At 40.9% G+C, this 21,767-nt stretch overlaps 1 protein-coding gene across 1 annotated transcript in view; it reads left to right on the top strand.

Annotated features, from left to right (window-relative positions):
* adam12a (ADAM metallopeptidase domain 12a) overlaps positions 1-21,767 on the top strand; it is a 77,177-nt gene that overhangs the window by 50,294 nt on the left and 5,116 nt on the right. Inside the window, exons 7-18 of the mRNA XM_005736494.2 lie at positions 2,517-2,582; positions 3,172-3,243; positions 3,645-3,814; positions 4,812-4,896; positions 6,439-6,587; positions 12,869-13,046; positions 16,903-16,992; positions 17,172-17,367; positions 17,460-17,568; positions 18,094-18,292; positions 19,771-19,848; positions 21,458-21,566. Coding sequence (XP_005736551.1) covers positions 2,517-2,582; positions 3,172-3,243; positions 3,645-3,814; positions 4,812-4,896; positions 6,439-6,587; positions 12,869-13,046; positions 16,903-16,992; positions 17,172-17,367; positions 17,460-17,568; positions 18,094-18,292; positions 19,771-19,848; positions 21,458-21,566 — 1,501 coding nt within the window. The remainder of the gene's footprint in view (positions 1-2,516; positions 2,583-3,171; positions 3,244-3,644; positions 3,815-4,811; positions 4,897-6,438; positions 6,588-12,868; positions 13,047-16,902; positions 16,993-17,171; positions 17,368-17,459; positions 17,569-18,093; positions 18,293-19,770; positions 19,849-21,457; positions 21,567-21,767) is intronic.

Genomic DNA, 21,767 nt, shown 5'->3' with positions numbered 1-21,767 from the left:
GATAAAGAGGCTCAGGTTGAAAGAGGGCCATGGTGTGAAGTCAGAACCTTTAGCTCGCAGGATCTGCAAGTGTGTGAGTGGAAAGAACAAGATTGTGTGCTTGTGTGTACCTATATGCAGGTGAAACAGACTGTAGCGCCGCGTGTTGTATCAAGTAGTTGATGCCAAAGCATGTGATCAGTATGTACTTTGTGACCACACGCTGTGAATTCTTTTACAATTGGATTTATAGAAGTTGCATCATCATCACAATGGTGATTTTATAAGTTTCATTTCATAAATATTAGATCAAAATTTTAATGAACCAGTTTATGCCCAAATACTAACGACATTCCATTCAATGTTTTTCAATTTACTGCTAATCAGCAGTAATGGTAATGGTAAATAACTTAAATAGGACTGGACACTCCTGTTTAGTATTAAAATGTCAGCCTAACAATTTTAGCAATAACAATTTTACCTTTAAAAATCCTCAGCCAGGCCATTATTCTTTATATTTTACTTCCAAGGAGTCAGACTCAAGTACTGTTTAATGCTTATTCAAGCATTAAAAACTGCACCTAATTTAAGGGATGACTCCAATGTTGTGTCTAGACATAACAGAGATCATTTCTTAAGGCATTTTGTTACTAGCAGCCTGTCACAAAACACACAATTTGTATTCTTTTTCTTTTTCTCAATCTATGAAAAATGCCAAAGGAATATAGGTTCACAGACATAAAGTAGCATTTTGTATTAATGAGGTGATTCCCAAGGAGCTATTAGCCAAAAACTTGGCATATCTGGGCATGGTGTGCAGTCTGTCCTTAAAAACATTAAGAAAATTGGGCAGAGTGGAGTGGAAGACCTAAACAACAATCTACAGCAGTATTTACTGCTCTCAGAAATCCACAAAGACCTGTCAGAAAACGTTGATCCAGCATCTGTTGAATAAAGGTGATCAACTAAATATTGATTTTTAAGCCTTTTTTTCCTTATATTTTGTATTTCCATATACATTTATAAACGTTTCAATAAGTCGCTGTACTTTGTTTTCTCATTTTCCTACCAAAACACAAAGAAATCAGGGGTGGCACAAGACTTGATGCTGTGTCTTAAGTATACTCGCTGCTGTAACTGATATTATTTCAAAAATTTTCATTTTAGTTTCACACCGTTTTCCTGTCTATTCAGAACAGGTTGAACACTCACAATCTCTGACCACACAAAAAAGAGCTGAATATTCATTATACTGTATATAAACGATGGGTGTAGCTTCCCTGCCCAGTGCCTTAACCCTCTGGGGTCGACGGACGCGCCGGCACGTGGAAAACTGGACTGATACACCTGATACATCTGATACATCTGCAGGTCTGACAACAGTCAGACCTGCAGGATTAAGGCCTGTGGTATTCTCCTCTGTCTTATAATGGACAGAAACTCTTTTTTTGGAGTGGCACAAATATTTTGTGTGCCTTCTTATTTGATGCAGAACACCTGATTGTTCTGTAAATAGTTTTAAATGGTTATATAAAAACGCCTGAGGCCTTGGCTGTATTTTTAGGTAAATAGTACCATATAACTTTGTTGTTTGCAAAACTTGTGCATAATTTTTAGAATTGTGCAATTTCTATTTGCATTTCACGTTATGAAAATGATTCATTAGACATGTTTGCGGTTTTTACAGTAAAAATATACCTTTCTTCTACTCAGATTTTAAATTTTTTGTCTGAATTTAGGTCAATTGTGCTAATATAGTATGTCAAAATGAAAAAAGAACTCCAATTTCAGATATTTGAGGTTGTGCTGAAAATAATGATTCCAAACAAGGCAAGATAAACCGTTTTTAAAAGTGAAATATAAAGGTAAAATCAAAAGTAGTCAAAAACGGCCAATTATACCCTGGACCCCAGAGGGTTAAACCTGCATTCTTTATAATAACCATCTGGGGGAGAATCCTCTGGGTGCAAAAAAAAAAAAAAAAGCTGGTAAAATCCCCATAAATTTGTCTGAAATTTTTATTTTATATCTATTTAGCAAATCAAAAATCTTTTTACGTTATATAGAGAAAATCTATTCATTTCTTTATATTGTGTGCCAACAGACCATGCAGCACTGCACTAAACAAGCAATAGCGATTCGTTTGGAGTGTTATCAGATTTGTGTGACCTTAGTGGCTCTTACTGGGTCAGATGTGAAGCGTAGCTGATTGTTTTTTGCTGATTTTCATTTCTGCTGCCTTTTGTGTAGAGTGCAGTTCAGGTGAAAAGCCATCTTGAGTGGCCACCTGCTGAATTTAGGCTGCCCTTTCCAGAAAGCTGCAGTAAAGTGCTCCTTACTAACATCCTTCTCTCTCTACCCTCTCCTCCCTACTCCTTTCTTCTCATCCCCTGGTTTATTGTTTTGTTATTTGCACCCTCCACCTCCTCTGTCATTTTCTTTTCTTGGATTCATATCTCCTGTTCCTCCATCTTTCATCTTTTTCTGCTTTCCATCCAACTGTTGCCTGTCCACTCCCTTTCATTTATCTCTTGCAGCATAAACGCCATGCCCAGACTACAACCAAGTATGTGGAGCTGATCATTGTGGCTGACAACCGAGAGGTAAGCAGAGGTCAAACGTCTCATCATCCTCTTCATCTTCCTGCTGACTTCCAAAGTAAAGAGGCTCAAAGACCAGATCCCAAGCTAGCTTCCTTCCTCTTGAGACACAGATAAGAAGGCGCCACCACTGCCTTTGTGTCAGCTCTGATGCGTCCACTCGCTCCCCCAATTCGCTCTCCAGCTCCATCTACATCCTGCTGCATACATCACTGACCACTTGACTCACAAATGAGACCGTTCCTTATGTGGGCTCTTAGACCTTTTAAGAAAGCTAAAAGAAGAAACAGTTTCTCACTAGTTTGAGACACATGGGTCAAAGTCACATGCTTTAGAGCCTGAATAAATTCTGAATATAATACAAAGCAGTTGAGGTTATCTTTTCAGCATAACCTTTACCGAGGAGCCTTTTGATGATAACAGCTACAGCAGCAGTGGCAAGAATGGGGGTTAGAGCGCACCCTATGAAGACATTTCTACAACTGATACAGTGTTACACTATAATGTGATATGTCCAAAATACTATCTTTGAGGGTAATAAGCATTCAAGAGGGCAGCACTTTGCTTCATTCTCTCTACTTGTATTGTTCAGTTTCAGAAGCAAGGCAAGGACATGGACAAAGTCAAGCAGCGGCTGGCTGAGATTGCTAATTACGTGGACAAGGTAACAATTGAATCCAAAGAGGGAATGCAGTGGTGGATTGTGATTTATTAGAGGTCACATTAAGCCTGGTGAGAATTGACCGACCTGCGGGCAGAGGTTGATTGGATTATGAATGGATGATCAATTTCATAACTTGGCTGGGCATTTTGTGATGCAGCCAGTTTAATAGATTGTGCCGTGGGTGGCTGTTAAACACAACAGAAGCAAAAAGCTGATTTATTCATATGGAGAGCCATACGCTGATAAATATTTAAGGACTTATACAGAGCCACTTTCGGTTTTAAGTGACTTTTTCTATAGCATTTGTGGTTAATAGGTAATTTGCAGTAAAGACAGTGGCAAAAATATTAAACACATCTATAATCGCATCCCTCTCCCTGCTTCTGACTCCAAACTGTTAGTTCTACAGGGCTCTGAATATCCGTGTGGCTCTCGTGGGGCTGGAGGTGTGGAGTGATGTGGACAAGTGTCCCATAACCCAGGACCCATTTACTACCTTGCACGAGTTCCTGGACTGGAGAAAGGTCAAGCTGTTGCCTCAAAAGCCACATGACAACGCCCAGCTAATCAGGTACTGTAGCATAGAGATGCAATGCCTGTGTTTAGGATAAATGCTTTGTATGAAAGGTTTTCTTTATTCGCAACTAAACAAAAGATGCTTAGTAGTACAGTTGATGGTTATTCTTTGGAGCTACCCAATTTACTGGGTGGTGTAGAGTTTCTAAAATAAACACATGACTACAAAAAATTGAACTCCCACCTTTTAAAACATCTGCAAAACCCGTAGCGCACAACATATTTGATTTTTTTAAATACACAACACAAAATTATAAAGTAAAAGGTCATTTTTAACCATTATTTATAGCCTACATTGTCCACCAGTTACAGAACGACCCATCCTACGGTATGTGGGTAGATGCTAGCCACACAGACGCTGTCAAGGAGACATGATGGGTGTTTGGGTCTTTACACAGTTGTTACCCCTCTCATTTGGTAGATGAATGTTAACAAAACAACCACGGCTAAAAAAGAAAACATTCAGAGAACAATGGCTCTGTTACAGCTGCCAGTGAAACAAATGTTAACAGAAACATGAGGTGGAATTTTTTAACGAATATATCATTTTTAGTCAGTGGAAAGATATTAACAGTAGCAGTGTTACAGTAGTTGTTGGTCTGTCAGTAAAAGACTTAAAACTGTAAGCTGAGATGTGTGGGCATTTATCTAAGGTGATGTATAATTTCACACAGCTGCTAACTTGGCCGTATGCTCCCGATTTTGAATAAAGCTTTAGCTTATTTGGCATTCACGAAAAAAATTAGAAGCAAATGAAATGCTTCCTGCCCCTTGTATGAAAGCCTTAATATATGTTTTTGAAATGCAGCTGCCAGAGCACATTTGCACTGGTGGACCCGCAGCAGTCTTCAAAACATCATCTTCTGTTACAGGAAACGCCGCATATTGCTAGTGGTCAGAAATCCTCAACGGCGCCTTTGATGACAGAAGTGTGAACACATGCATGGCTGCATATTTGAGCAATATAGTAACCACTGTGTTCTCATTTTCAGTGGGGTGTATTTCCAGGGAACCACCATTGGTATGGCACCCATCATGAGTATGTGCACAGCGGAGCAGTCAGGAGGAATCGTCATGGTAGGCTAATAAGTGTGTTTTTAAGAAGGGTATGAGGAGGGTATACATGGGAAACGCCACTGAATCGCATTTAATACATTTTAAGGGATCACACGCTGAATGAAAATGCAAGTCATAAATAATGAATCATTACAGAACTTTAATGTGTTGCATTAGCACAAGTCATCCGATTATTTCAGTCTTAAAGGCCTGGCTGGCTGGTTAGGTTTGGTCGCCAGATGGTTCTTCGCTCTTGTCCTGCAGATGGTAAAGTAGGGAGTGGATCATTAGGATAGAACTGTGTACTGTATGCACACATACTCAAGGCTGTAGAAATGGGGATTAACCCCCAGCCACTGATGACCGTGTTTGACCGGGTTGTGTCTCTTCATTTACCAGCTACCTTTGAACTCATTAGTTAGGCTTTCCCTGTGGGTCTCATTGCTCTCTCTCCAGGCAGTTAAATCTTAGACATGTCAGACATGAGGAATCTCAATTCACCAGCCCTAAATGTCATTTCATTTCAATGGTGTGGTGAGACGAAGCACAGACGGTTGCGTGACGTGCCCTCCTGAGCTCCTCAGCCTCATCTGTTTGTAAATGAGTCTGAATGGGGTTTTTCCAGGAAACAGAATCCAACTTATTTGCATGAATCTGGGCTGCACATTTGGATTGCACTCAAAATAGCTGACTGTTTCTTTCAAAAGCCCCCAGCAGAGCAGTTCAGCAGCCTAAGCTTGATTTGCACAGTGCTACAAAATAACGTGCTGTGACGAGAGACTCCAAAAGTGAGGTGGTCTGACATGTACAGCTTTGCATCCATGATAGCCATCTACTGTATATTATTTATATGCCCTCTTTGTGTGTTAATGCTTTGAACACCTTGCAGAAAATCCCCAGCAAACATCAGGTTTCACTCTGTGTGCCACTGTAGGTTCATCTTTACTGTGCATCTGCTAACACTGTCTATTTTTAATTTCTGTCCTGCCAAAATTGAGTGTCTGATTTTCACCGAGGCCGTTTGGTTTTTCTTTGTCTTCCAACCTATTTGCCGAGAGGATGTCTTTATTTGTGAAGATGAAGCAGCACATCTGCCTCTGTCAGAGTTTGACGAGCGAGCTGAAGGTGACAGCCTGCAGTCTGCTTTCATAGCTCATTTCTGTGCCTCAGTGTCGAGCAGACGAAATGCTCTGATAAGCACAGATTCAACAGAATTGTTTGTTTAATCTTGGCAATATGCAATTACACTCACTTGTTTTGAGTAATGTTTCTCCAGTGGCTCCTGTGGGGAACAACAATTTGGCTTGCGTTAATTTTTTTGTTATTTGGTATTTTGTTATTTGGTATTTTCCTCAGAGAATGCAATCAGAAACGTCTGTTCTTAATTAGCTTCTGCTATTGTTGCTGCGACAGATCTGTATACTGAGCAAATTTAATAATGGATATTGCTTCATGGATTCATGCCTAGCCTGGAAATACAGAGATAGCTCTGAATCACGAGGTAAAGAGGTTTGAGGGGAGATGAGGTAAGACGGCACGTTTTGTGATTGATCTCTTTTGCAGGACCATTCAGACAACCCCCTGGGTGCTGCAGTCACTCTGGCCCACGAGCTTGGACACAACTTTGGGATGAACCATGACACGCCAGAACGGGGGTGCGGCTGTAGAGTGACTGTGGATCGTGGAGGCTGCATCATGACTCCCTCCACTGGGTGAGTCACAGTTTCAGCTCCACCCGATCTTAAAAAACACAGGCACACATCTAAAATACATCATTATAATATAAAACTATCACTAATTTAAATTAATGTACTCATTAAGTACAGTAAGTGTCATCAAAAAACCCTGATTGCGATCTTATGTAAACATAATTCCACATGCTCTTCCCTTGTAATTTATTGTTTGCTGAGCAGTAAGCAAATTATGCCAATTAACTGTTGGGCCATTGGGTTTATGGCAGATTCAACAGCTGTGCTAATGCCCCAAGGCAATATGACTCACTCCGAATGGGAAGCCAGTAGTTCAGTGGCAGTGCATGGCCGTGACAGCACAAGACACTGACTGACTTATTCCCTGACATAATGCAGATGATGTCTTGCAGACTAAAGATGTGTACTGTACATGTGGAAACAAGAAAGTTGCTCATTAAGAGTATCTGAGTGACAAAATGGCTTAAAATTCAACAGCTCAATTACATCTAATTGTTCACCATAGTCTTGACATCTTATAGTAGACCCAGCAGATGCAGAGGACGTTCTGAGAAGAAACATTGGGGTGTCTGTTTCAGCCAAGGCCTTGTGGTCTGTGGGAGCCTCCGACTGGTGTTTATGCTGGAAACATCCCTCTCTATTTGGTTTGGCCCAAGCCCATGAAAAACACCATAACAGTATTCCTTATTATAGACTTAGAAAACAACCGAGTCTTAAGAAGTGTAGATTTACATTATACTCTGATTGAGGGTATTCCTGGTCAAGGTCTTTGCCAAATATGGCAACAGAGTGAATATATTAAAAAGGGAAAGAAATGTTTGTTGAAGTAGAAATAAAATGGTTTTGTGTTTCCTTTGCTCGCCTCCTCTTGTCGTCTGGCTCTCCCCTTTTCACAGACAGTTACAGTGACGCTATTCTTTGATATACATGCAACTTTAATGCTGGAAAATCTCTTAGCAGCCTCATGTAAATAATTGAAGACCTCTGAAAACGGTAGTTTTAATGTAGGCAAAACCCACCACCTTCTCCTTACTGTTTGAATCTGAAGTTGCATGTAGCAATGATGAACCTCTCTGAATGTGAAAAAAGGTGTTTGTGCCACACTTTAAATAAAGGCAAATTAAATAATACATGAATATTTAGCATGTTTTTCTCCACGGAGACTGTTTGCTTTTTTTTTTTTTTGATTATTATAGCAGACAAAAGAAATAAATTATTTAGTCCTTGGTTTTAAAAATAATCCCCTCTACTCCTCCTCTTTGCTCAATATTTCTGCCCTGCTTTTTAATCCAGGATTAAGGAACCAATACATTTAAATAAGGATGTTTAGGAACTCTACATTCTCTCATTCTGCCTCTTTATTTATTCCAGGTCAGTACCATAAAGTTTCCCCCATGGGTCCAGTTCAAGGCCCCTGCAGTTGCTTAAAAGCACTATATTTCTACAAACATTTTGCTAAAATTACCCGAATCCTGTTTTTCTTTTTAGAGAGAAAATCAGATATTTTTACGAAACCGTGTTATCTTACACACCTCTACTCAAGGCCTGCTCTGGAAAGAACTGGCACAAATGCCTGTCTGATTATCAGCCCCTCCATTCTGTAATTGAAAGTACTGGCAAGGCTCGCCTACACTCAGTCAATCACGAGTACCGTTTTTTTTTCATAAGTCTCTTTTGTTTTAGTTAAATGGCACAGAGTAATTGTAGGTTCACAGGAACATTGTTGCTTATATACAGGTGCCCTTCAGACTCTCCTGGCCTTGCTGTGGCTCCAGGAATAAGGCAAAGGAGATAATGAGATCCAGTTTGTCATTGTTACTGTGGGGTAGAGAGTGTTTGTGGGGTAGATGATGGGGGCGGGCAATAAAACTGCAAGCTGACCCAGTGCCAACTACACATCTGCACAGAGGACTGCTTGTTTCCTGTTCACACTGGTCACGGCCATTTGTTGCGTCCTCCTCTCTATCCATCTCTGCATCCACCCATTAGCTCTAAATGAGAACACGCTGGTATTTCTCATCCTTTGAGATTATATCTCCTCGACAAACGCACAAACACAAACACAGCAAATGAGCTCATCGCTCTTTTGCGGACATATGAGCACGTGCGTGTGTGTGCACAAACATGAGAAATCCATGTTTTTGAAAGACTAATGCAGAAACTACAGTTGTGCATTAGTCTTCCAGTCCTCTTCCATTTTATTCCGTTGTGTCCGAGCTCCAGGTTTGATGATCTGGTTTACTGTTTATTGACCGGTTTTTGTGCTTTCATTCAGAAAGTGCAGCTTTCTGGATGGAAGCTGTTTATCGCAAGGGCCATAAAGTAAGATGTTGAGCTCATAAAACATACAGCAGGGTGTGCAGGACATGAGAATGATAAAAGAGAGTATAGACTACATTCTGACTGAACAGCAGCTTGGCTCAAATCAAAATGGGATAGAGCGTCTTGGTTTTTAAAAATAAAAAAGATGAATGATTCTCATAATTTTAGAAAAACTGACATGTCATTCTAGCTAAAACATATTGGCTCTTAGGTATATGCAGATAGCACTGATTTTCTGGGCATGCATGTCCTTGATATGTTCTGAAAGAGAGTGTGTTGCAAAATGACTGTAATACAAAGCTGATATATATGTTTTGTCATTAAATAATTAGAAATCACAGAAAGTGAGTCAAAGGCATGCCATGGAAATGTGACTCATGCCCCACTGATGAACAGGAACTCACTAGTGCGCCTTGTTTAATTGGCTCCGTGGGGAAACAGTGCTCTTCAGTATCTACAACAAGGCCCTGCTGACATGGCGTCAAGGAGTAACAGCAGATCATATGACCTAATGGCATCGCTTAGAGCTCGGGCTCTACTTGCATTAAGGAATCTGTAAAAATCCATATGAAATATCTGGTGAAGCAGCAGTCGTTTTGTTCGTCAGTTGTCATGTTCAGCTTCAAATTTTCTTTGTTCACAATTGTGCCAGAACATTAGGTCTTCCTAAATGTATGTCAGTAAAAGACTAATTTGGTATTTTTAAAAATATTCTCACTGGATATTGCAGAAGATCTGATTCATAACCTCATCGCTGTTTCGTGGCTGAAAAGATGCAGTATAAATTGAATTTTTGTGATCTGAACTGCAAGGACGGAAAGGCTGTGAGGAAAAAGCCCCGCTGAGCTAAATTTGGGTCTAACAGCTCTCTGAATTTTAATGTGATACGTTGCAACTAATCACTGGTATAATAGGGTTTGGCTTTAAGGTCATAGTTTACAGCGAACGCTCATATTAAGATGACGCTCGTGTGTTGGTTATTTTATGTTTTAATAAGAAATATGTAGGGAGGCAGGACATTTTGTCAGATATATCTTCCTTTAAAGATTACTTACTTCATTCACCTCTTCAAACAAAACAAACAAACACAAACAAATGTCACAGTTTATCTACCTTGTTGTTGGAGCAGCAAAGCTTCCAGCTCTGTATTGTGCGCTGTGCAGAAATTATTCCTTATCATAGACCGATCCCCACTCTCTCCATTTGCATCGATGTTGCTACACTGTAGTCAGTGATTGTTTTGTACTCTCTTTCAACCATCAAATGCTGGACCTCTGAAGCTTAGGAGCCAACTGTCAAACACTGACTATAAGTCGGAGATGAACCAGAGAGCACAAAAAATATTCAATCTATACTGGAATTAGAGCATGAGTGGGTGGGAAACATTGAGTTCGATAAGACGGAACAAAGATTTGTCGTAAAGGCAAGGCAATTCGACTTAAACCAAGACAAGAATGGGATCAGCTGGGAACAAGATTGAGTCAAACTGGGTCTTTTGGCCGAGACGATGAGTGGTTGTCTTCAGCATTTCCAGTTCACCGTATGCACCAGATGTGCCAGCCATTACTGGCCTTGGCAATGGCCTGCTAGCCCTGAGGACTGCAGCTGCTAAATGCCATCCACTGTAAATCATTGGTGCCTCTGCCTTTTCACAGTCATTATTCCTCCTCCTACCTCCAGATTGTTAGGCTATACCAATTATTTGTGTATTGCCTCTCATAAAGAACAGCTGGATCCCTGAGCAGCTCGTGTATCTCAAGAGTTACAAAAAGAAAAAAAGACGGACGTGAGAGTTTTGTCATGCATTGCACAGGCTGGTAATTGAAGAGCAGGGCTGAGTTCATGGAAACTGAATGAATGCAACGAAGGAGGGGGTTCAACTTTTCAACGGGCAATTTTGGCTCAGGCTTTGGGGGCAAGGAGGAAATCAACAACAGCAGTTGCTAAGGAAGTGCCCTGCTTGTTGAACAGCAGTCTTGACAGCTGTTGATCAGAGAGGAGGAGGAGGGGGAAAGAGGGCACAATTATGGTTATTACTACAGCTGTCTTTAATGCTCTTTCCTTTCACCATTTCATTTCATTACAAAGCCACTCTGATCTTTTGCTTTAATCCAGAATGTCTGGAGATCTGCTTCGAGGTAACCCACTTTTACCTAATGCAACCTGCGAACGGGGTGGGGGGGTCAGCAGCGAGGGGTGATGTAAGCCGCCTCCGCACATGTTGGAAATCAAAGACAAGCCAAGAATGAGGCCGTGCCAAACATTCACAAAGTGTCATGACATATTTAGAGCTGTATTAGATGTGAAAACCCAATCAGAGGGAAACACAGTTTGAAAGAGTTGCCAGCATTAAGTTACACAGACGTTTCTCCTTCTCAGAAGTCAAAGATTCCAAAGAGTAAGTGTTTTATAGCTTGTGTGCAATACAGCCAGTAGGTCTCAACAGCTCTACTACATTCATACTGACCTCAGTGAAGTGAAGAATTGTGGGTTGTTTGCAGTTGTGACATTTCCTGTCAACAATCCACCAGAAAAACCTTTAAAAATTACATAAAAATATCATCAAATTAATGCCAGTAAAGTTTTACTAATCTGGATTTCATGTTTGACTGTGTCTATAATATTCAGTTGTTGAGCACGTTGCTGCTGTGGCCAGGTTCAAGATAGATGTGTTTTATATGGTAGAAAAGGTCTCTCTTCCCCATGCAAAGGAAAGAAAATCAGGCTTTTAAAGCCACAGGCACGAACAGGCACGTGGGTGGCAGAGGTGGTAAAGGGTCAGCATTAGTGTTGATGGCATAAATAATAAAATGGCACGATAATAATACATTTTATTTAAATGACACCCTTTTTCAAAAGGGCTTTTACAGACTAGCAAGAAAGCGGAATAAAGCCGATCATTAAGGTCCAACAAAACAAGATAAATCTACGGTGAAGTTGGCGGGGATAGGTGCAAAATGCAAGATACAAGATGACAATTTAAATAATAAATATCAATAAAAGAATAAAAGCAATAGAGCAGAAACAATAAACAATGAAGAAAGACAACGATAAGAGAATAATGGAAAACTGAGACTGTGAGAGATGGCTTCACATAAAAGAGGAAGTGATTTTTAAAGAGGTCACTTATTCAGTGAGACTTATCTGCTTATCTCAGGCGGGTCTCTCCAGAGTCGAGGGGGCCCTGATGAGAATGTACATTCAAAAAAAATTCAAGGGTCCTTCATCACACCGGTTGAACGAGACATTTGGGTATCAAATCATCCACGAATTGTCTCATGCATGTACTTATCTATGAAGCACAGCACTGATATAAGTTTGAAGATTACGTATATATTCATCCATTCCAGCTTTGTGCTGAGTTTTATTGTGTCAGTGGAGTATTAAAAATCTCATATGGTGCTTTTGTATCAGGAGTCACAAAGAATGAGATACAATCTGGACTTATTCATGCACATTTTACACAGACGCTGTCATCTAAGGCACTATATTATCACAGAAAAGCTCAATAAAGCCACATGAGGTCTTTAACAAAGCTTTTGGCAGACACAGCCTTGGGCCGAGTGCTTTCCCCACGGAGCAGACCACCCTCTCTCTCTGTTCCAAAAACAATATTAAAAACACACAATCCCCTATTCCTCCTAAATTTATGGGTGTTGTACGTCTTGCAGAGGAAGCACTTTTTGGGTTGAGTGTTCATAATCCTTTTTTCATAAAATATGTCTAATCAGATCTCCCACTCTCCATGGAGAGAGAAGTCACAGGGGCCCTGTGCTGTTCATATGCTGATGGAACTTTGGAGAGCTCGCTGAGCTCTAGTGGTTAATTGATTTTGTGATTAGCAGCAATTAGCCCTGATTACATTAGACTAAAGAGGGCTCTCGTGGGGGGATCTCAGTTGTCTTCTTGCTCTCTCTCTCTCTCTATTTGTGTGACCCACGTAACATTTCCTTCACTCGCAGGTATCCTTTTCCTACGGTGTTCAGCAGCTGCAGCAGGAAGGACCTCACGGCTAGTTTCGAAAAAGGCGTTGGAATGTGTCTCTTCAATATGCCAGAGGTCAAAGTGCTGTATGGTGGGCAGAAATGTGGCAACGGCTATGTGGAGGAGGGAGAGGAGTGTGACTGTGGAGAACTGGAGGTGAGGGTGCTGTAGGTCATAATAAAAAAAATAAAAAATGTTTTTATTTTCAGGTCCCTTGCAGCTTTTGCCAAAAACTCTTAGCTGCTACTCATAAATCATTGTTAATTATGTTTTCCATTCTACAGCAAATTAAATAAGGAGACATGCTAGAGGGGCGTGCTGCCCTGACACTAGTAGTTCGCCTCAGCTTCAAATCTAATGGCACAAAGCTTTTGTATTGCAAACACATTCTTCTGATAATTAGGTTAAAGATATGAGTATGGATTAATTCAATCAGTGGAAAGAAGACATGTTTGCGAGGGTTGATGTCTAATTGTGATACAGTACACTGAGAGGAAGCACTGCTGACAGTTTCACACTGTCAACTAGTGAATTATTTAAATGAATCTGCATTGGCATGCACATATTTAATGGAAGTGCATGTTGCCAACTGTTACAACTGCAGGATGATAAAACAGATAATCGTGATTCGGCTGACAATTAGCAGAGGCGAGCTGCTTATCGAATTATGAAATATGAAGGCGACATCTATTGTGATTTAGAGGGATATTTTGAATTACATAATAGCCTAAATGAGAGAACGCCTTGTTGTCTTTTGTAATTTGTTTATGCTTTTGCGCCCCATGAGTTCTTTTGTGAGCTGCTCAAGTTTCAGTCAGGGTCACACTGAAAGTGGCCTTGTCCTTAAAAACAAAGAGCTAACATAAGCTCCGCTGACCTGAGCCAGCAACAATAATAAAGCTCTCCACAAAACTGAGCAGAGTCATGCCAACTCAGGCCAGATCAGAGTTCTCAGCCAGCACCCCTCTCCGCCATTAAAAAGCCTCATTAAAAACTCTGGGTCCTGCTCCTCACAATCACTGGCTACTTCTTTTCAGCGTGACTTCTCTGCCTCTTTTTGGCCCCAGGGACCATGGGAAAGGCCCTTAATGGTTTTCAGACTGAAAGAAGTTTTGGAAGGCCCATCATATCAGCTGTGTCCCCTGCCAGCTCCATCCATCCACTTCCTCCCAACTCTTGCAGCATATTCAGACTATAATGGCAAAAGGAAAAGAGCTGACCCTCGGGGGTCCAGACAACCTGCATGAGATCATATATGCACAAGCACACACACACACACACACACACACACACAGTGCATATCGTATATTCTGAGTCTTGATTGAATTCTTGCTTCCATGTGTATTGGAAAGCAGTGTTACTGATTGGTGCGGTGCATGGGTCACGATAGAGGCTAACAGGAAACAGATGGTGCTCAACAGTGAGATGGGAAATGTTATTGTAGATCTGCCCTCTCTCTCTCTCCCTCCAAAATGCCTCTGGATGCTATCTAAGTGACCTAAACCAACCAGAGCAATGAAATAAGTGATGGCATGCTGAGTGACAAAAATGTAAACAGAGCATGTCAGTCATCGTATCGCACCTGCTCTATTTCAGATAAATGTAATGGAATCTATAGCTGCCCCTAAAAGTGCGTGATTAAAATATTTTTTTAAATTAATGCACTGATTGGGAACAGTCCCCTCTTTTTTTTTCATCAGCCTCCACATCTGCACCTGGAACGTTCTTGGGAAACTGGACAAAGTTGGAGATGCCTGTAAATTTATAACCATAGTTTAAAAAAAAGGGCATATTTGTATGCTGAGCTTAAACCTCCTTTTGGCAAAGGCTTTTTCAAAAGCTCACAAAATCGTTTTAAATGTGTATTAAAGTGAGGTTATATTTCCACAACGCTTTGATCTATCGCAACCATGCCACAGATGTTTTCTAGTCCATCCATCCATCCATCAATTTTCTGCTTTATGTCTGGAGTGGACACCCTTATTTCTCTGTCCCTGGCCAGCACCTGCAGCTTTTCCAGGGGAGCACTAATAGGTTTAATATCTCTGATATATCCTGGGTCTGCCCTATACCTCATGTTCAGGATGTTTTACAGTCTTCACCGAAATGCCTCAGCCTCACAAAAGTTGTCAAATGGAGTTTAATTTTTCTAAACCATAATCGTTATTGCTAAAAGTATTAACTCACCCATCCAAATCATTGAATTGAGGTGTTCCAATCTTTTCCATGGCCACAGGTGTATAAAATCAAGTACCTAGGCAGGTACTCTCTCAGGCGCTCAGTGAATTCCAGCATGGCACCGTGATAGGATGCCACCTGTGCAACAAGTCCAGGTGTGAAATGTGCTCACTACTAAATATCCACAGTCAACTAATAGTGGAATTATAACAAAGTGGAAGTGACAGGGAATGACAGCAACTCAGGCATAAAACGGTAAGCCAAGTAAAGTCACAAAGCGGGGTCAGTGGATGCTGAGGCTAATAGTGCGCAACTTTCCACAGAGTTAATAGCTACAGACCTCCAAACTTCCCGTGGCCTTCAGATTAACTCAAGAACAGTGTAGTGTGGGAACAGTTTGGGGACAGCCCCTTCCTGTTCCAACATGACCGTGCACCAGTGCACAAAGCAAACGTCCATAGCGACATGGATGAGGAAGTTTGGTGTGGAAGAACTTGACTGGCCTGCACAGAGTCCTGACTTCAATCCAAAAGAACAGCTTTGGGATGAAATAGAGGAGAGGCTTTTAGAGGAATGGTCAAAAATTCACACGAACACACTCCTAAACATTGTGGAAAGACAAGCCTTCCCAGAAGAGTTAAGGCTGCTATAGATTCCTTGCAGAAGTGCTTGGCTTATCAATACTAAATATGTACCTGATTGTTTGTTTGTTTTTTACTCAAGCTAAAAAGTGAGCAGTTTGGAATGTTGATTGCTGAAGTTTCACTTAAATATTCCAAATAGTTGTATATAAATTAAGATAACCTTTGCCTATTTAAATTATCGAGCCAGTTTAGTAAGCAAAGTAATTACTGTAGATTGCTTACATTTGTATTCAGAAGAATTGCATCTGAAAATACGAAGAATACCTGAGTGAGCCTTATATCATGGCAGCAGAGTGTGGGTTAAGTTTTTGATTGCTACTGTCACACCTGCCTGAACTGAAGTGGAGTTATTAGCTGTGGAAGTGTTGTGCAAATCAGTCTTTTACAATTTGCTTGTAAAGTAGCATCGTCTGTGTTTATATAATCTAAAGTTTCATTCATTTAAACTTACGTCTTTCTTTGTTATCTTCTCAGACATTGTCTTAGTTGGATTCTTGAGCGTTATGCTAACTTAAAAAAGTATTTTGGCACTTGCTTGCTTATTTAGGGTTTCTGCAGGGTGTGTCCTTTTCTTTTCTCAGGGAATGGGGCGATTGTGGCTCAAGAGTTGGGAGTTCGCCTTGTAATTGGAAGGTTGCCGGTTCGAGCCCCGGCTTGGACAGTCTCGGTCGTTGTGTCCTTGGGCAAGACACTTCACCCGTTGCCTACTGGTGGTGGTCAGAGGGCCCGGTGGTGCCAGTGTCCGGCAGCCTCGCCTCTGTCAGTGCGCCCCAGGGTGGCTGTGGTTACAATGTAGCTTGCCATCACCAGTGTGTGAATGGGTGGCTGACTGGTTGTGTAAAGTGCTTTGGGGTCCTAGTAAAAGCGCTATACAAATACAGGCCATTTACCATTCTCTCCTGTTCATTTTACTATTGAGTTCAACATGGTTTCTGGGGTCTGAAAAAATCCTGTCAGATGTTTTTCGAAACCTAGAAACTGCTGTTTCCTTTCTTCACTCAGGTTTTTTTAGTTGCTACGTTACACAGTCCTGCTAGGGCTGCATCCCCTCTGATAACAAAATTTGAGTTTTTGCTCTGGGGTGAAATATGATCGCTTTGTGCCGAGTTAATTCTTCTTCACTTTTGTTCCCTCTTACTTACTTTTCCTTTCTCTGCTTGTCTTCTTTTACTATTCTTTTCCATCGGAAGGAATGTATGAATCCCTGCTGCAATGCCACCACCTGCACTCTGAAAGGAGATGCTGTTTGTGCACATGGACAGTGCTGCCAGGACTGTCAGGTAATATGTGTTATAGTATTTCATTACAAAGTATTTTTACAGACATCTTACAAAAAAGTTATTTTCTCTGATTAACTTGATTTGACATCCTTTAATCCGATGTAGTAGAAATGTATTTTTTGGCGTAATTCACATTTCTCTGGGCTTCACTGTGGGTCTTTGTCTTTGTTGTCGTGTAGCTGAAGCCATCAGGCACACTGTGCCGTGAATCCAGCAACTCTTGTGATCTGCCTGAGTTTTGCACCGGTACCAGTCCTCACTGTCCCTCCAACGTCTACCTTCATGATGGCCATGGCTGCCACAATGTGGACGGCTACTGTTATAATGGCATTTGTCAGACTCATGAACAGCAGTGCATAACACTGTGGGGCCACGGTACGTGAAAAATCCCCCTTGCTGCGTCACACTCAACAGTTCAACAATTGTTGCGATTTTTTTTCTTTTTATGTGTTTAACGCATCTTGCAGGAGCCAAGCCAGCTCCAGGCATCTGCTTTGAAAGGGTCAACTCAGCAGGAGACCCTTATGGCAACTGTGGCAAGGACACAAAAGGCTCCTTTGCCAAATGTGAAGTGCGGTAAGTCCTGATGTCGCCATAGAAACTAGTGAATGTATTCAATAGCATGTGATTTATGGAATGCAGTTAGGAACATAAAGCATATTGTACCTATTTCATAAAAAATGCATATACCTCATTGAAATAGGAGCACTTTTTCAATGCTAGGCACCACTCTGTGTGACTGAATGAGGCTGACACAGTTTTCTCAGTAGTTAAGAAAAATAAAGCAAAAATGCCAGATTGGTGTCTCAGTTTTATGAAGCTTTTTTCCCCCCAAGTAGCTGATCCATTAGATGATAGAAAATAATCATTAGTTGGAGTCCTAATTGAGGGTTGCAGAGTCATTTGATGTAATGCAACAAGTTCTGTCTCTAAAATCTCAGTTGTGATCTGGAAACGGCGTAAACGAGCTGCCTGTTCTTCAGTTTCTTTAATTGGACAGAAGGAGAAAGATGAAAATGAAAATAAAGCTCCTCGTATCCACAAAACAGTGACATGTAATTTAATTATTGTATTGTTATTCCTCTTGGTGTTTGTTTACAGAGATGCAAAATGTGGCAAAATCCAGTGTCAAGGAGGAGCTAATCGCCCAGTAATTGGCACCAACGCTGTTTCAATTGAAACCAACATACCCCTTCAGGAAGGGGGAAGAATACTGTGCCGAGGTACGCATGTCTACTTGGGTGATGACATGCCTGATCCTGGCTTGGTCCTGACGGGAACCAAGTGTGGAGATGAAATGGTGAGAGCTAAGGCTTGTGCTTTCAGTCTCATTACATTTATCAGTTATGATTAAGTAGATGTTGCTATTTCTATGAGCAGTTCATGAAAGATGCCTATTGTGCTTTTCATATCTTCTATCATATATACTGTTACAACAATGGATCCTCATGTTTAATAATGAGGTCAGCATATGTGCAGATAATCCCTGTGGGCCAACATTTCAGACTTCTGAAGGCTCTAAAAGATTAGTTTCAGACAGGTTGTCTACTCTCATCTCAAGGGCACAGCACTCCCACCTACCTGCTGTTCAGACCTTCTGTTTGTGAGGACCAGTCAATCAGAAGAATGTAGCCTATATAAAGGGGGAAACGAGCTAAAATGGCTTGCTTTATCCAGTGAAAGAACCGGTAGATCTTTTAATGAACAGTTATAAATGAAAGAGAGGGTGATTTTCTTTTATATTAAACATCATCATTGTAATCAAGGAATGAAATAACATCAAATCAAACCACTGAATGTGAAAAACGGTTGGTCCACTGTCCTAAAAATGTATGCGTTAAGGTACATACCAAAAAAGAAAAAGGAGAAGTGCTTATTAACTTCCAGTCAGGGTGGAGAACTCCATCCAACATAAACATGCTGTGAAAAAAGCACAAAAGACATACATGGAAAACGGTTACCAAAATAAAACAGGAAGTGGCTTGTAGTAAAACACAGGAAGCACACTGAATCTGCGTCCCAATTCTTTGGATGTATAATTTGGAAGAGTGCCTAGATAGGTTGCAGTCCCTGATTTGGGTTGTAACTACAGACAGAGACAAAAACAGAGAAAACGTGGTTCAAAATCATAACAACAAAAACAAATATGAAAGTAATAGCACCAATGCTAATCTGTAAGTCGATATAAACACAAAACTTATTGCTGAGAAATATGAGTGGAGAAGGGATTTGGAGTGAAAGGCCATGACTAAGATGTTTTGAGGAGTTCTTTAAGTCGTGTCCTTTTGTCATTTCAGACTTGCACTGGCTCAGACTCTTAACTGACTTAACATTATTCAGTCTATTTGGCATCTCCTAGTGTTCATCAATCTAGCCATTGGTCATTTCGCTGATACAGTTAGTCCATTTAGTCTAATTTAGCTCTCTATGAGCCTCGACTCTTAAGGAGGATCTACCCTCCGCCCTCATCTGCAAAGACATTACATTCTGTGCCCGCTGCTGCCAAGCTCATCTTCACATTCTGCTGTGCTATACTCTCTTTGTGTCTGGTGCCTTTAAGGAGACATATAATACATTTCTGATACATTCCCGTCAGTGGTGACATCGTTTTATTTCATGCTATACTGATTTGCCGCTGAAGTGCCTGTCAGAAGCAAATTAAAAGAAAGGGCATAGCGCCTCTATCTGTTTTTACCTTAAAAATGAAAGGGTTTGGAAATTTACTGACATTGTTTTTGAGCTCACACTGTTGATTTTTCGTGTCGTTTTCTGCTTCAGATGTGTTTGAATCGTCAGTGCCAGAACGTCAGTGTTTTTGGTGTGCACGATTGTTCGGCCAAGTGCAGCGGTCGAGGGGTGAGTACAGTACGTTTCATCCTGTTTCACTGTTTGAAAAAAGCGATGTGATAGTTGTCAATCCTAAAACAAACCGTATTCTGTCTTCACATCGGCTCATTTGGGCTGTAATGTGTTCAGAATGCCCAGTACACACTGGCTAGAGAGCCATTACACTGCCTTGCAATCAATCACTCTGAATGCTGAAAGGTTCAATCAATTAGACATAATGATTTCATTTCTGTTCTGCGTAAAGGGTCATTCATCATACCATCAGGCAGTCTTCCTTGTCCCGAAAAGTCTGTTGAAATCTGAAGGCCCGGCTTTGTTTGGCCAAACCCTCGGAGCAATGACACACAGTCTGACTTTGAGCTGGGGAAAATAGAGATTAGATTTTTCTTAAATGCCACCCATCAAATGTCTACGGGTGGTCCTGTTAGAGATGAAATGTATGGCTTTGTAGTATTAAATTTCCTGGTGAAGCCCAGAGGCTTTGGCTGTGACTGTGACTGTTTAAGTTGCTCTTTCATCAAACGCATACAGACGAAAGAATTGCGACTGTCTGTTAAAGTGAAACGTGTCCGGGTGTTATACAGCGATATTTGTTTGTGTAGCGCCATAAGACATGTCTATGAAATTTTAAGGAATGTTTTACTTGCTGAAATAAAAAGAGACAGGGCACCTCTGCATGTACAGATTAGATCAAGATGTTGCCTTGGAGAGAGGCCCTCACCTGTTCCATATTACTCAGATAGGGAATCCTCTTAGACTTCACCATTCCTGCACGACAGGAAGAGGGAGAGAGAGATTATAAAAATGTGGTTTAAGAGAAAGGGTCTGCTCTGAATTTTATACCAGACATTTTTGCTACGCGGAGCCTAGCAGGGCTGGCTGTTGGTCAATTCTGTCTGCTTCATGCGGCACATAAAGAATGGAAATGATTTTATCATCTGTTCATTCATCAGTTTTCGACTGCTTATTTGGGTCATGGGTGTAGGAGGGCATCGGTTTTAGCAGATCTGCCCAGACTTCCCTCTGCCTGGCCATTACCTGCAGTTCTTTCAGTAGGCATTGCCAAGCCAGCAGAGAGATGTAATCTCTCCAGTGTGTCCCGAATCTCCACGAAACACTTCACCTAGGAGATGTCTAGAAGGCATCTTAGATAAATGCCCAGACCTCTTCAGCTGGGTAATTTAAATGCAGAGGAACAGCAGTTCTACTTTGAGCCCCTCCCGAACGACTGAGCTCCTTACCCTATCTCTTAAGGGCGAGCTCAGACACCCTTCAGAGGAAGCTTATTTCTGCCACTTTATATCTCAAGCAAAAATCCCACATTTACTTATTCTATCGTATTAAATTTGAGAAATTGTTACTTTGCTGTGAAGTAAAAAGTGAAAATTTACTACTTTTTTCGGCAACTCAATTTCTAATTTCTGAGACTTTTTTTTAACATTGAGAAATTTACTATGATATTGTATTGAATCACTCTGCATCCCTTTGCATAAACATAACTCATTTGTAACCTATTAAATTTAAGCAGCATAATAAATGTATGGAGTGTAAAAGGTGTTAAAAATAGGGGGGCGCTTGGTCTCATATAATAGTTAACTGTCCTTTTAATATACTGTAGGTGTGCAATAACAACAAGAACTGTCACTGTGAGGCTCACTGGGCGCCTCCCTTCTGTGACAAGGCAGGTTTCGGTGGGAGTGTGGACAGTGGTCCGATCAGGCAAGCAGGTAAGTCAGTAGCTGTTACACCACAGGAGTGATTTATTGCATTTCAGGTCATTAAATTTAAAGGTTTTCAAAGTGTCATTTTTCAGCATTTTTACCATAATATACAATAAATTGTGGACTTATGTTTAGACACAAACTCCATGTGAGAAATTCTGAAGTAATAATGGAATAAACTTGGAGAATACTCCCAAAACTTTTGTG

This window comes from Pundamilia nyererei, unplaced genomic scaffold (genome assembly GCF_000239375.1).
Source record: "Pundamilia nyererei isolate P.nyererei 1_Seehausen unplaced genomic scaffold, PunNye1.0 scaffold00069, whole genome shotgun sequence".
Lineage (NCBI taxonomy): Eukaryota > Metazoa > Chordata > Actinopteri > Cichliformes > Cichlidae > Pundamilia > Pundamilia nyererei.
This window is presented reverse-complemented; position numbering and strand designations above follow the sequence as displayed.